Source organism: Petromyzon marinus, chromosome 1 (genome assembly GCF_048934315.1).
Source record: "Petromyzon marinus isolate PM22_M1 ecotype Great Lakes invasive population chromosome 1, UKy_Petmar_22M1.pri1.0, whole genome shotgun sequence".
Lineage (NCBI taxonomy): Eukaryota > Metazoa > Chordata > Hyperoartia > Petromyzontiformes > Petromyzontidae > Petromyzon > Petromyzon marinus.
The window spans coordinates 23,645,376-23,659,827 of record NC_133667.1 but is presented as its reverse complement, the minus strand read 5'-3'; the positions used below and the strand labels follow the sequence as shown (position 1 = coordinate 23,659,827).

Sequence of the window (14,452 nt, the reverse complement as noted above, 5' to 3'; positions counted from 1 at the left end):
AGGAATTACTCTTTGTTTTTTTCGGTAAAGTCACGTAGAAATAAGAAATAATAATTGAATTACATAATAGCATACGACGTTTCGATTGCAATGCAAGCAATCATCATCAGGCATAGAAGAGCTACATTTAAGAGAGAGAGGAAACACAGAACCGCAGATATAGATACAGACACCTAAGTAGAGGGAGTTAACACAGAGGCACAAAGAGACACAACGTATGGAGCACATGGAGATAGGGTCTTTGCATTGTCTCTGTTTGTGTCTCCGTGTATGTGTCTTGTCTCTCTCTCAAATGTCACACTTAACTTAAGTTTGTGTCTCTGTGTTGTCTCTAACTGTGTTTCTGCCTTTGTGTCTATGTGTATGTGTCTTGTCTCTCTCCACAGTCCCTGTGGGCATGCTAATCTGATTTTGTGCCCCTCCCCCCCACCACGCTGAAGCGACATGTGTGTGTGCCTCTACTTGCTCCAAGTCAGTCCATGCTAATTTGTATCCCTTTATCTCTGTCTCCGCCCCCCCTCTCCCTCTATTTAAGGCTTCGACACAGAAGCACTGTTTCACTGTGTCCCATGTGTGTGTCTCTCTCTGTGTGTCTCTGTGCTAACTCTCTCTGCTTAGATGTCTATATATGTGTCTGCGATCTGTACTCTATCACTCTTAACCTATAATTTAGCAATCTTTGAAATAACGTAATCAGCCAGACAATGCGTTAATTGTGTTTTGACCGACCCTCTGTGCTGCATTATATTGTTTCCAAATTTTACTAAATCTTGTTCGATTTTATGTGCTTCTCCATCTCTCTTTGTCTCCCCTACATGCTAAGGCCTCGGCACAGAGACCCTATCTCTCTGTGCTCAATACGTTGTGTCTCTTTGTGTCTCTGTGTTAACTCCCTCTACTTAGGTGTCTGTATTTATATCTGCGGTTCTGTGTTTCCTCTCTCTCTTAAATTTAGCTCTTCTATGCCTGATGATTATTGCTTGCGTTGCAATCGAAACGTCGTATGCTATTATGTAATTTTATTATTTCTTATTTCTACGTGACTTTACCGAAAAAACCAAAGAGTAATACATACATTTGTATCCTCTCGACCTGCTAGTCTCGTATGCTGGCTGACGATGTGGTGTTTTCTCTCTCTCTGCCTTGCCAAAATCTGTGGTGCTGATTCAGTATTTGAGAGGCCTGATTAATATTTTTGGGCCTTTTTGGAAGCAGGCCTAGTAGATTCAGTGGGGCTTACATTAGCTATTGTAGATTAAAGGAATGTAGCACTAAATGTAATCTCCATGATCAGTTGTATTTCCCAGAGCCTTGAAAAAGAACCGAATTCCATAGTCTGCAGTGACACCTTGGCCTCGATTTGTAAACAGAGGCTTCTCCCCATGGTTTTGTATTAATCATGTGATGGTTACCCACGTGTGCATGGTCCTCACATTGCACTATATCTCTTCAATTAGAGCCAGTGAAGGTGTTAGAGTGCGTAAGTGGTGTTGCTGTCTCTTACTGGCATTTATTCATGTTCATTTCCTACTAGTCCAGAATGCCAACAATGTATTGCGAGTAATAAAAAAATGGCATTTGTGATCATTAAAAAAAATTCAATTGACAGTATATCCACAATGCAGTGCCATCTCACCGAGATTCATAACAGGCCTCAGTGGGTATGGAAATGCAGGGGTGTGTCTGGAGACATCACACACAGTTCTTAGCCCAAGCAGGCCCACCAGTGCACATGCTTTTCTTCCCAAGGTGACTTGCGACATGCTACCATGGGGAGCTTTTTCACTCCACGCCATTACGGGAAGCATAAACGCTGTCTGGCGTGGACAAGGCATAAGTGATGTATGACAATGGCGGATATAAATTTTTCAAAATAAATTTATGCAAACCGACACACCTGATGATGACCGTTTGAGTTATGGTCGAAACGTCGTGAGAATTTTTTATTGTTTTATATATATTTTGTTATTTTGTTGTTTCTCTTCAACGTGACTTTACCGAAAAAACTAAGAATATAATGGCGGATATGTTTCCCGCCTGACATCATTGCCTCGTCATAGAGAAAAGGGCAGGAGTGCATAAGGGCCCTGTTAAGTTTGTACTGTGCATAATTATGCCCACGACATTCTGGTGCCATTCAAAAAGCTGTAGCAGGGGAAACACCTAGTGATAAATGTTTGAATAGTGGCCATGGTCTGCAGTATTTTAAAATGTTGTTCACATGTAGTGATGCCCACTTTCCTATTTGGGCTGGCATTGTGAAATATTGGCAGTGAAAATGTCTCGTGGGTAATTATAACAACTGTCTGCACAATGTCACTAAAATAAAATAATAATTCTCAATGCTAATTGGTAAATTACGCAAAAGTCATTATCAATGAAGTTCCCGGGAGGATTTAGATTCTACTTTCCACCATGAAACTACATTTTCCAAACGAAACATGGCTCATTCCCGCTGTGCTGCAATGCTTTAATACCGTAGTGTATAATGAAACTACAGTGACAAAACAATTCAGATGAGTTTTCTTTTTATAGGTAAATATGTTCACGTGATGACGAAAGAAGGGCAATTGATTCAAACATGTCACTGTGTTGAATATATTTACTGTAGTCGGCAAGTAAACGATTATTAACCCCCAGTGATTCGATGAATTGTCACGATTAAGGGAATCAATGTTTGTCTCGATTGCGCTGTGCCTTGTTTTGGTTTCTCAATGTATGCATGGATACATGCATGTATCATGAGTGGATGCATGTATCATGAGGGTTAGAATAGATTATAATCAATAAATTGATGCATTGTCACATGCCCAATATAGTATACGTCTGTGTCTACACTAATGGAGACACCTTACTTGATAAAGCATAATTTATGGACAATATTATTTATGAGAATAGGTTTCCCCCTCCTTTTTCTGGCAACAAAACAGGTGTTAAGATGCTAAAACCCCAAACTGAAACCTTTTACAAGGAATCATGGCTGCATTAACCACAATACTTGTGGTTAGAATGCAAACAAAAAACATACTCTGATAATATATGCATTGTCGTTGAAACTGATTGGTCCACACCAGAGACAGCTTTCTTTTGAGCCTCGTCTCAAAACGGTGTTAGACCAGAGGACGCCACAAGGCGTGTTATTAGTAATGTATTATTAGTAATTGTACATGAACGTTATATTATATTAATTGCCGTATATTCTTAGAACTTTCGAGAATGTTATCAGTATTGGTCAGCGTTATAACCTAAACGTATTGAATCCTAGGCAAACAAGGGTTCTCTACTCGATGGATTACTGTGCAAGCAAAGTGGATGGTAGTGTACAGACACCATTTTCAACTGCATTTTTAAGTACAGACATTTGAGTTTATATTTTTAGTCAAGTACAACAAATTGACATTGTTAAAGCTTAAATCTACATTCACTGTGTTTACACAAAGGTATGTACACTACACTCACAACCTGTCCTGTAGTAGAACTCCTCTTATCCTGACAATGTGGGTGGGGTGAACATTTGTAAATCCTGTTATCTGTAAAAAAAATTGCAGATAATCTATGAATTTGCTGAGCAACTTCACTTTTTTGAGAAAATAAGACCGTGTTCTGCAATTGGAGAAAACATGGATAAATCACGGATAATGAAAAGAATAGGACATGAATAATAATACATTTTTAGACCCTATATCTCCCATGGGTAATAGGATTCGCAGGTAAATAGGGTTGCTGATAAGATTTCTGTTATCATTACATTTGTACAATTCTATAATTGTTAATGCCGTTAACATCTACAGATGTTTCTGTAAATCTGTACTTACTTTTGCATTAATTCCTCATCAGAAACAATACCGGCTTATGGAAAAGTGATGGAAATTAACTGAATGATGGTCAATAATTATTTATCACACAAGAAAGTAAGTGTGACCTATGGACCATCAAAGCACGGGTAGAATTTTTTTGTGTGGCTACCTGATTAAAATTTACTTATTAACATTCTATAAGAACAGTACAGTACATTGTCTCCTTAATCCTGTTACTTGAAATAGCATCAGTATTCAGGCTGCATTGTAGGATAGAGGGTATAGAGGAGAACCCAGTTGTGAGATCACTCTCATTATAGACTTGCTCGATTCAGTATAATCTCTCTGCATCTGACTTATGTGCGAATCCCTTTAAATCAACTGTTCTTTTGATTTGTAGATTGCTGAAGGATAGGGTACTCTTACAAACGAAACCATCTACCGTTCAATTCGCAACTTTAATCTGTTGTTCCATAATTGAAGATGCGGAATTGAAACTGAACAAGCAAGGCTTCAACTGGAACTGGAACGTCTACAGGCATAGCTGTGGCAGGAAACATGTCCTGCCAAGTGTTAATGCAACAAAAATTATCACTTGTGTGTGGATTGGGATACGTTTCCAGTTTTTTGGTAAATTCCCACAAAAAAATGATGAATGGAGCTAGCTATTAAATTTCGCATGAAGCAAAAAAACGTTTCGGATTGATACGAATATGACGTCGTCGATAGTGACATCACTTCCACAGTGTCACCTACATGCTTTTCCCACCGAAAGTGCTGTCAATTGATGATATGTAAAGTCACTTCAGCTTAAATTATTTAACTATGTATTTACATCTAATTATTGTTTTACTGGTGGAACTTACAAATTTCAATCCAAAAAATACATTTTAAGAATTTTTTAATGATTAAATTAGTGCATGAACAAAGATGATTCAAATGTAACTAATAATAACAAAACTGGAATTGGGCTTAAATATCCAAAAATCTGATATCAGGCAAACTTAGTCCAAAATGTATCCTGATTGGATAATACGAGACAAACAACAGTGGGCCTGCTATTTTTGGGTTTCCAGCTAACTTTATTTTCAAGAAGTGTACTTTCTTCAGGATACAATATATACGTAATATTTGTTGAATACATGTATTTAGGATGGCAGTGAATCATTTTCAAAGCTAAATTAGCTACACGTGACAGATTCCATCCGATTCCAGAGGGTTGTAATCAGAACACGACAGTACTGTAAAAACAATGTACTGTGCTAAGCACAGCAGTGACTTTGACAAACAATTCAAATTTTTAAAATGGAAATTTACCCAACCTATTCAAATACATACAATGTTCTCATCACAGCAGTGGCTATTTGACACATAATTCAAATTTATAAAATGGTAATTTACTCAACACATTCAAATACATTTTATATCGAGTAAGCCCAGTTATCTTATTTCTTAATGGAAACCAGTGCGTCAACTAGTGCTGGATGACACATAGAATCCTATTAATGGATTAAGAAGCAAATAACTTAGAAATGTGATACCTATCAGTGTCCTTGGTATTGTACTGATAATGGTATTGCTTAAGCAACAACACCTTGGTAATGCCAAATTCCAAATTATCCAATCTCTGGCTGTGGACAATGATTTAGTATTGGGCAATGCCTTGACATATGGCAATACCTTCGTAATAAGCAGAACCTTAGTTTTAGACATCATTTGGCATGAGAAAAAAACCTTGGAACAAGCACTGGGCAATAGATAGATGACCATTCTAACCATGTGCCCACTGAGACGAGAAGCCTCGCTTTAGTTAGTCCTCGGTTTAAAGTCCAGCAAACAATGTCCTATACAGTACTGTTTTGAGGTACAGTATTGAGTAATACCTTTAAATTCCCTGTATGGTATGGCATAGTATATTGTCACGTAGGCATTAATAAAGTATTGTGATCCTGGTCTAGTCCAGCAGTGCTAATGGACCGGTAATTTTATATACAAGGCGGAGTATCATTTCGAAGATAGTGATGCAGGCTTCACACAGTGCCTGCACGTGTCACAACGTCTGCTTTAATAATACCGGATGAAATATGATCACCTTAATGTCTCAGACTGTGTGAAACATGACATTTAAACTAGTGTCAATGTGGTGTGTGTGTGTGAGAGAAAATTTCGACATTACAGTGCACATGATGGACATGTTTTAAATACTGTAGTCAAATCCAAACAGAATGTCAAGAAATAATAAACTTCGCAAGGATGCAATTAATGCTAGCAGTTTTGGCATTCATCTGTTCTTCCTCTGGTCAAAAAAAAAGAGTTCCTTTAATAATTAATTATCTGTTTTTAATAATTGACATATGTAATTTTATGTATATTATTTATAGTTGGTTTCATTTACACATTGATTCCCGAAAAACATATGCAGGCCTGAAGCCGCCATCAAATGGCACAGCAGAATAAAAATGTGAAAAAATTATATGTGTTGGACATGCTCCTTATTAAAATAAATTAGACACTCCATACATCCTGGTCCAATATCTTGACGTGCACACAATTGTACAAAAAAAGGGTGCAAACACATCTGCAAAATAACATTTGTTTACTATAAATTAGCATTTATATTAAAATACTTATGCTGGAAGCCACGTTACTGATTGTTGTGACCTTGATATTTTTTTTTCCAGCTGATAGATCAGCACTAATTGGCTGAGATGTCACTGGCTTTTTAGTGTAACCGTATTGTGGTTCTACATTTGTTCAGTCCCTCCCTTGTGGGAGAGAGAGAATACTTCGACTTCATCTTTAAAAGCTGGCATTCTATTAATGACTGTGAGCAGAAACATGTACGCTTGTGGTCCTCGAACATTAATTGAATCATGAGTGTCCTGATTTTTATTTTAGGCCTGGTCCAGAAAGACAATGTATGCAGATCTTTGGCAACGTAAAAAAGCGGCAAAACCTAAACTAAAGCAAATTTTCGATTTAAAGCTTTCGTGACTGCAATGATTCATCTTCTTTGGTTCTTTCGGTAAAGTCACGTAGAATGAGAATAAAATAATAAATTGATAAAATAAAATAACACAATAATATTCTCACGACGTTTCGGCCACAACACAAGCGGCCTTCATCAGGTGAAGGGACGAGACTGTCTGGTAGGACAGCGCTGGAGTGAAAAAGCCACGTTCAGATCACGACCTTTAAGCTGTGTGAGAGGAAACAAAGCGCCTTGACAAAGGAATTAGCATATAGTTTAGCATTGAAATGGCTGAGTGATTAGCTTGTGACTGGTCACAGAAATGGCTATGTTAAAAGTTAAAGCATACACATCCGCAGAGGCACCCCTTGACAAAGGAATTAGCATAGAATTTAGCATTGAAATAGCTAAGTTAAAGCATACACATCCGCAGAGGCACCCCTTGACAAAGGAATTAGCATAGAATTTAGCATTGAAATAGCTGAGTGATTAGCTTGTAACTGGTCACAGAAATAGCTATGTTAAAGTCAGAGCATACACGTTCACCGAGGCACTTAGTACAAATCAAACAGGAGAATTTAGCATTTAAATAACTAGGCAAATTTAGCATTGAAATAACTGAGTGATTAGCTAGTGACTGGTCACAGAAATGGCTATGTTGAAGTCAAGGCCTACACATCTGAGCTGTTCACAGTACTATATAGTGAGCCAATAAAAAACTAAAATATAAATTACCTTAATGTTATCAATAAACTCTATATTCTCCAATCAGCTAAGCTACCAACAATAAGTCATTATATATCACAATGCTATATGACGAAAAAATGGGTGGATTCTTACCCTCAACTTTAGCAACACGGATAGCTACGGGCCCCATTCAGACGGACGAGTTCATCCATGGTCGGAACAGAGGAGGGGGAGAGAGACAGCTGCGAGGCGCTATTATACTCCATGTTGTAAACCATACCATTAACCGTGGTGTGAGAGGTATTAAGAGTCAATGCTGGCGAAAGAGCTGCGGTCTGAAGGTCATCGTAAAATACAATTAATTAAGAACAGAAATGGTTTAAAACATCTTTCCAATGGTTGCTAAGCCAGAATCCATCTTCTCGGTTGAAATTGTCTCTGTGCTTGTATATGTGTATGGCCTCATGAACGAATCTCTCATGGTAGCCGGTTGGTTTGCAAAGAACCTCCGTCTTGGAGAAGTCAATGTCATGTGAGCCCACTGAATTATGACAGTGATCTGCCACGACAGAGGAGTTCGTTCTACCGTGTTTCAAGTCTGCTTTATGTTCGCGGATGCGGTCCGAGATATGTCGTTTGGTTTCTCCAATGTAGCTACTACCACAGTAGCTCCTCTGCCGTGGCAGATCACTGTCATAATTCAGTGGGCTCACATGACATTGACTGAAACGTCGTGAGAATATTATTGTGTTATTTTATTTTATCAATTTATTATTTTATTCTCATTCTACGTGACTTTACCGAAAGAACTAAACTAAAGCAATTAGATATTTTTTTCTACCAAACTGCCTTTTCTGCCAACTTATACATCTGATGCTTTGCATTGGACTATATTGCATATGGATTTACAGTACTTCATCACTGTATATAGGACATGTTTTCTGTTTCCTCTGGTCACAGATCCTTCTGGCTGGTGGACTGGCCGATTACGAAACAAGCAAGGCCTCTTCCCTGGAAACTACGTAGAGAAACTCTGACCTGTCTCATGGCTCGCATGTGCTCTCATGCTAGTTTGTGTGTGTGTGTACGTGCGTATTAATGTATGCACAGTTGTGTGTGTGTGGGTGAACGTTAAGCCCTTTTTGCATTTGGAAACATGTTTTTCTGCTGCACATCACTCTTCCTACTTTTTTACATTGGATTTTCAATCTATAAATTTTTATACTCGTGTCATGTGGTTGGGATTTTGGAATCATTGGCAGCCGACTCCAAATTGGCCTTTTGCGTTCATGTGATCATATTCTTCTCTGCCAGTTTTGTCGAGTGGCATAAGTGGAATACAGTTTTGTTGCTTGGTTTAAGCAGGATACTATCGACTGATATCCTGCATCTATAATGACTTATGCATTGCAGCTATGTATTATGAAAACACGCTTCTGTATGCAAATGCAACCTAATGTTCTGAAACCTTTGCATCGCAGCAAAAATCTACGACCAATGGTGACCTCACTGGCTGTGTGGGATTCTGGACTGATTAAACTATTTAGGCAGTTTTGCCTGTATAATACAAGTAAGCAGTGCAAGCATTTTCAATGTGGTTTGTAACCAAATGTGCCTGCATGCTTCTGCATGTATGGTCTGCTGCCATCCTGCCTAAGATTTGTTATCAATTCCACCGGTACATTCCTTCTTAGCTGAAAATCACATCTGCTCTGAAGGTTTTGTAGTGATTGTCCAGCGAATAACCCACAATTGGACATTGACAGGCTACACTTTTCAAAGCCCGTTTGTTACAGAAACATAACAATTCCATGAAATTACTATGTATAAACTCCAATGTTTTTAAAAACTAATCACATTACCTTACCCATTAAAATGCCTTTTTATAATACAGTACTGTATTATTGGTCTTTTACAAAAACAAAAATGGAAATACCATATTAAATATACACACACAACAATATTTTGCGGGCTATTAACCGGTTATGTTGCAACGGAGCAAAACATTTCTCTAAAATATATTGTCTTCATTTTACACCTAATTATTAGCAATTTTGTTGTAAGAGCAATACACCCACACGCCTCAATATGGTACTAATTAAAACCAGGATTATTTAAGTGACTCATTTTACGTTTAATTATTCTCATGTAAAGTATCTTCCGAATGTGGAATTCATAACCAAAGTTGGATGGCTGTAATACAGAATGTAATATTACCATCCCGTTGACTAACATTTCCACTATCAGCAACTGGAAAAAAGGTCATCAGGGTCAGAATTGAACCCGTGCACACGTTTACTTGCACTGAGAGCACATGTGTAAATGCTGGAGCCCTGTTTAAAAGCGCAGGATAATTAGGAGTGGAGGTGTCAGACAGTACAACGTTACCATCAGGCCCCAGGCCCTTTGGGTGAATCCAAGAGCAGATCTCACAAAATCACACGTCTCTATTACTGCTGCTGCTGCTGCTTGACCGAGGCGTGAAGTCTACAGTACTGTAAATGCATACGAGTGATATTGTTGGGTGTTAGGCTTAATGCTGAGAGTTGTCTCTTTGCATAGCACAATCATACCTTTACGGTTGCCTGATGGACTTGCGTATTGGTTGCAGGGATCATTTGAACGAGTGGTAATTTTTAAGCGATCGTACGGTTTTTTTATATTGAAAATGTCATGGAAGCTGGAGCACGACTGTGTTAATGAATCGGCATGATCATTAAGAGAGAAACGCCAGTGAGATAGATGCAAAGGGGGAGCAGTCGTTAGTTCATGTAAATGTAATGAGAACTGTAAAATTGCATTACAAAAAAATGATGCATGAAATCTGCATGCAAAACATTGCTGTGGATGTCCAGAGGAGAAATCAAATTTTAAAACGCTTAAATTGTGAAGCATTAGCCTTTTTTTATGGAAGCTGGAGTATGTGGTGTTAATTGATTGAACGTTTGCTTTCCTGCAAACACAGGACACATAGTGGAGTGCCTTTTTACTTCGTTTCACAGCGTGAAATTATGGACCTTGTAAATTACTCACACAGGGAATGGGTTGACTGTAGATTGAGCTTAACATTTATACTTTACAACAGTGAGTGAGGAGTGACAGTGATTAGCTCACAATGCTGCTATATCATTGATCAGAGTTTGATTCCATGCCTGGGCAAGGGTCTTATTTCGTGCAACTTCAATTGGTTTCTGTAGCCCTTGAGACTTGTCCTCAGGTCAGCTTGACCTGAAAAGAATGACTAGGAAAGGAAATGAGCAATCAATGTGCATCTGGCCACACATTCTATGCAACTGAGTAGCTACTTGCAACATGTCAACACATTTTTCCTTATTGCTTGTCATTTTGGAATATGCATTTTGTATGTAACAACAATATGCGCTACAAATATGGTATAATTATTGTAGACTAATAAATACATTTTCAAAAGATGTGCCATAAGGAAATCAAAAATCTCAAAACAATTCCAGTGTCTCCTTGCACAAACAAAGAATGAGGGGTGCTGCTCACCTCCACCAGTGGCTCAGGCCACTGGTGGAAATTCCAAATTTCTCCATGCATAGATAGGCTAATTTCTATAGGACAGCTGTTGACTTCCCACAAGTACTTCCTAGTTTAGCCACCCTGGTGGGATGATAGCCAGGATTTTAACGAGCAACGTTCCGCTTGTGAGACAAACACTCCAATGACAGTGCCACCCCCTCTGGATTCCAAGATGAGAACATTGGCTCCTGAACAGCACTTGGAGGACCGCGAGCCCGTGACTAAAGGAGAGCAATCTGTGTGCATTGAAGCAAATGCCTTTTTTGTGTACCCCTGTAGAAACGACAACTATATTGCTGCACCCACACAGGGCCTGACTTGAGTAGGTTGCGATTGAATTCGTTTTTTTGCGATCGTTCGAACGCGGTACTATACCTGCACACTGTACAGAATGTATGTGTGTGCTACTGAAGTGCTTCACGTTGATACATTTTGTTTGCATAGTTGGGTCCATTGTGCGTGCCTTAGAGACGCTGTGGTCCGAATACAGTTTAAATTATATGTACGAAACGGTAAATGGAATCACTGGCGGTAAGCATTAATTTAAACATGGGGAGTGTCCTTTTTTAACTAGCTTGAACGTTTTACCAAAAGTGCTCATTTAGGTATGTCATGTTTCGCGTTATCTATTTACGAAAATGTTTAAATTGGTACGGTTTCCATATATTGTATGCTGTTTTGATGGCCGCTTTAACATATACTGTAACTTCGCAAATCAATCCGTTGTATTAATACTGTAGTACAAAGCAAACATTGAATTGTTTGATCCTCAAATGGGCAGGTTTGGGTTTCTATAATAAAAGGAATGTGACTTTACTGTATTTGCGTTATTTGTCATGTGCTTTTCATTGCATAACATTTTGAGAGCACACCACAGTCAACACAATGCAATTCACGTGTGAAATATCAATCATGGAATATATCTTAATTGTTCTATTCCAAACTATACACACCAACGTGCTGTGAGAATTATGGGTAAAAACCTAAAAGCGGTAATCCATTCAGTCACATCTTGCACCAAAGCAGCGTTTGTTTAACAAGCCTCAATACCGAGTGTCCTGTCCAGAGCATGCTTGCTTAAAGCAATGCTGCTGGATAATATTGGTTTGGAAAGCCAATAGGCCAATGGACAAAGACATTTTATATGTACATAACAGAGTTCTGTTTATATTTGCTTACCTTCACAAGTGAAACAACCGATTTGAAGAATTACAGATCATTAGATTCTTATCACATTGTTCACGGAGGTTATAGGGAACTACAAAGAACATTGTGGAGGCCAACTTGCCACATGCGCAAGTAAGATTGACAAAATACATACTCTTCATAAACTCCTGGAATAGGCAAGTACATATAAAATAACATTACGGCTGGCATTTACGGACGGAAAAAGACATTGATGCAGCAGAAGCAGGTATCCAAGCTGTTACAAAACAAGGTCCTAATAAAAAAATATTATTTGGCAATGATAATTTATAACGATGGAACAGCTGCACCGAGATTGAAAAAAAGCAAACAAATAAAAATAGAGGAGTCCGGCAAGGAGATTAGCTCTTCTTCTTTGGTTCTTTCGGTAAAATCACGTAGAATGAGAATAAAATAATAAATTGATAAAATAAAATAACACAATAAAATTCTCACGACGTTTCGGCCACAACACAAGCGGCCTTCATCAAAGGCTTGAACAACAGAATCTAAAACTTTAATTTATAACTGCTATTGTATATGGATAATAAACAGAAAATTGATTAGAACCTTGAAGTGCACTAAGGAGCATGGCATGATGCATGCTTAGAATTACATTGAGAGACCACTTGGAACAGGGAATTCAAAGTAGAGGTATTAAATTGACTTAAGAAGAATAAGCAAGCCTGGGCAGGACACATTGCTAAAAGTGAAGGTGGCTAATGGACACGATCAGACAAAATGTCAGTCAAAAGAGAAAACAAGCCTGAAAGGATGACCACCGTGGGGATGGAGAGATGCCATCATTCCGATATAAGGAAGCCACTGGAGTGATGCACTTTGAAATCATCTAGATTGAAAACTCATTTCTTTAGAACTGATTTTTGTGTTTAGTTTGTTCCCCCCCCCCCCCCCCGGTACCTCCGATTAGCAGTTGGCTACGTAAGTTCAAAATAGAGGGATGGTGACGTTAGTAGATAGAAATGAGCCAATGATGATGCTGATGTCAAATACTGTAATTTTCATGTAATGTGTTCTTTGCGTTCCCTCTTCCCCCCTTATGAAGACTTCGATGCCCCTCACGTGAAAATCACAGCTGCAAAGCTGCTTCGATATGCATCTGGTGTTGGTCACTGAATATAATGCGTCACCTGTGGGTAGGCTGCAAAATTTAACTTGACAGCGATGCAAAGCAGATGCCACAAGGCACTTCAAAACAAACTGTAAATACCAAATGGGTATATTTGGAATGTAAAATTTTACTTATAAGACAATAAAAACACATTTTTTAAAAACAATATGACATCTCATACGTAGGTGAGCATCAATAGCATTGCAAGGCCAAAATGGGGAAATAGCATTACATATGATTTGACAAGTAAGGTATGTTATTATAAGATGGGAGTAGGCAAACGTGAAATGGTGAAACTGCCTGAAAAAACTTCTTTGATTCACCCAATATTAACTTGATGCACCTGGCCATTAAACTGTGCTTGGGACAGACAGGTGGGATGCATTTACGATGGGTGAGTCCAAAAGGCCAGGGGGGTGTTTTGACGTCTGCCAAAAAATGCAGTTGCAGTATTTAACCCTTGGCTGCCCACGTCATGCATGATGTACAGAGACGTGTTTGAATTCAACTATAATGTTCCTTGAATTGTAAGGCGCTACAGAAATGAATATGCACTCCCGCTAACTTGTGCCTGGTGTCAACGTAGTCTTACAATTCTGGTCATACGCGACTTGTGAGATGCACCCCCTCCCCCACCAAGTGTGTTATGATCTGTCGAATTTGGTAATAACCCCATGCTAAATGGTTACCTTGCTGTGCATAAAGACGGTTGTTAGGGATTTCATGGCAGGATAAGGTAAGCGGTGTTGGAAGTTAATTTCTGGAATATGGCATTAAAGTGCCAGTAGATGTAATCAGGAAAAGTATGTTATGATGAGTGAGGCACAAAGTGGAAGGCAAGGTTATTTAAGACAGAAGTATAAGTGGCTATGCAGAGGTCGGTAACCTAAGGAATCTAAGGATTGTGGAATACAGTAAGAGCAGACATTGGGGGTCGGATGGCGACTTTGCAACTGCAGTGAAATCTAGCAGAAGGAAGAAGGAAATGTCGAGGTGTGGTAACATCAGCAACCGTGGCCATGAACTCTAGATTTCACGTCATATACCTGATTAACTATTGCACGATTGAAGACGTTCAAATACCTGGTAAAGAGCATTACATTATTCTTTGTAGACTATTCATTTTTTTAAACATTG

At 38.6% G+C, this 14,452-nt stretch overlaps 1 protein-coding gene across 1 annotated transcript in view; it reads left to right on the top strand.

Moving 5' to 3' along the window:
• Window positions 1–11,814, top strand: part of LOC116938511 (unconventional myosin-Ie-like) — a 113,162-nt gene extending 101,348 nt beyond the window's left edge. Inside the window, exon 28 of the mRNA XM_032945662.2 lies at window positions 8,416–11,814. Within this exon, the coding sequence (XP_032801553.1) occupies window positions 8,416–8,492 (77 nt within the window). The 3' untranslated portion in view covers window positions 8,493–11,814. The remainder of the gene's footprint in view (window positions 1–8,415) is intronic.
• The last annotated feature ends 2,638 nt before the right edge of the window (window positions 11,815–14,452 follow it).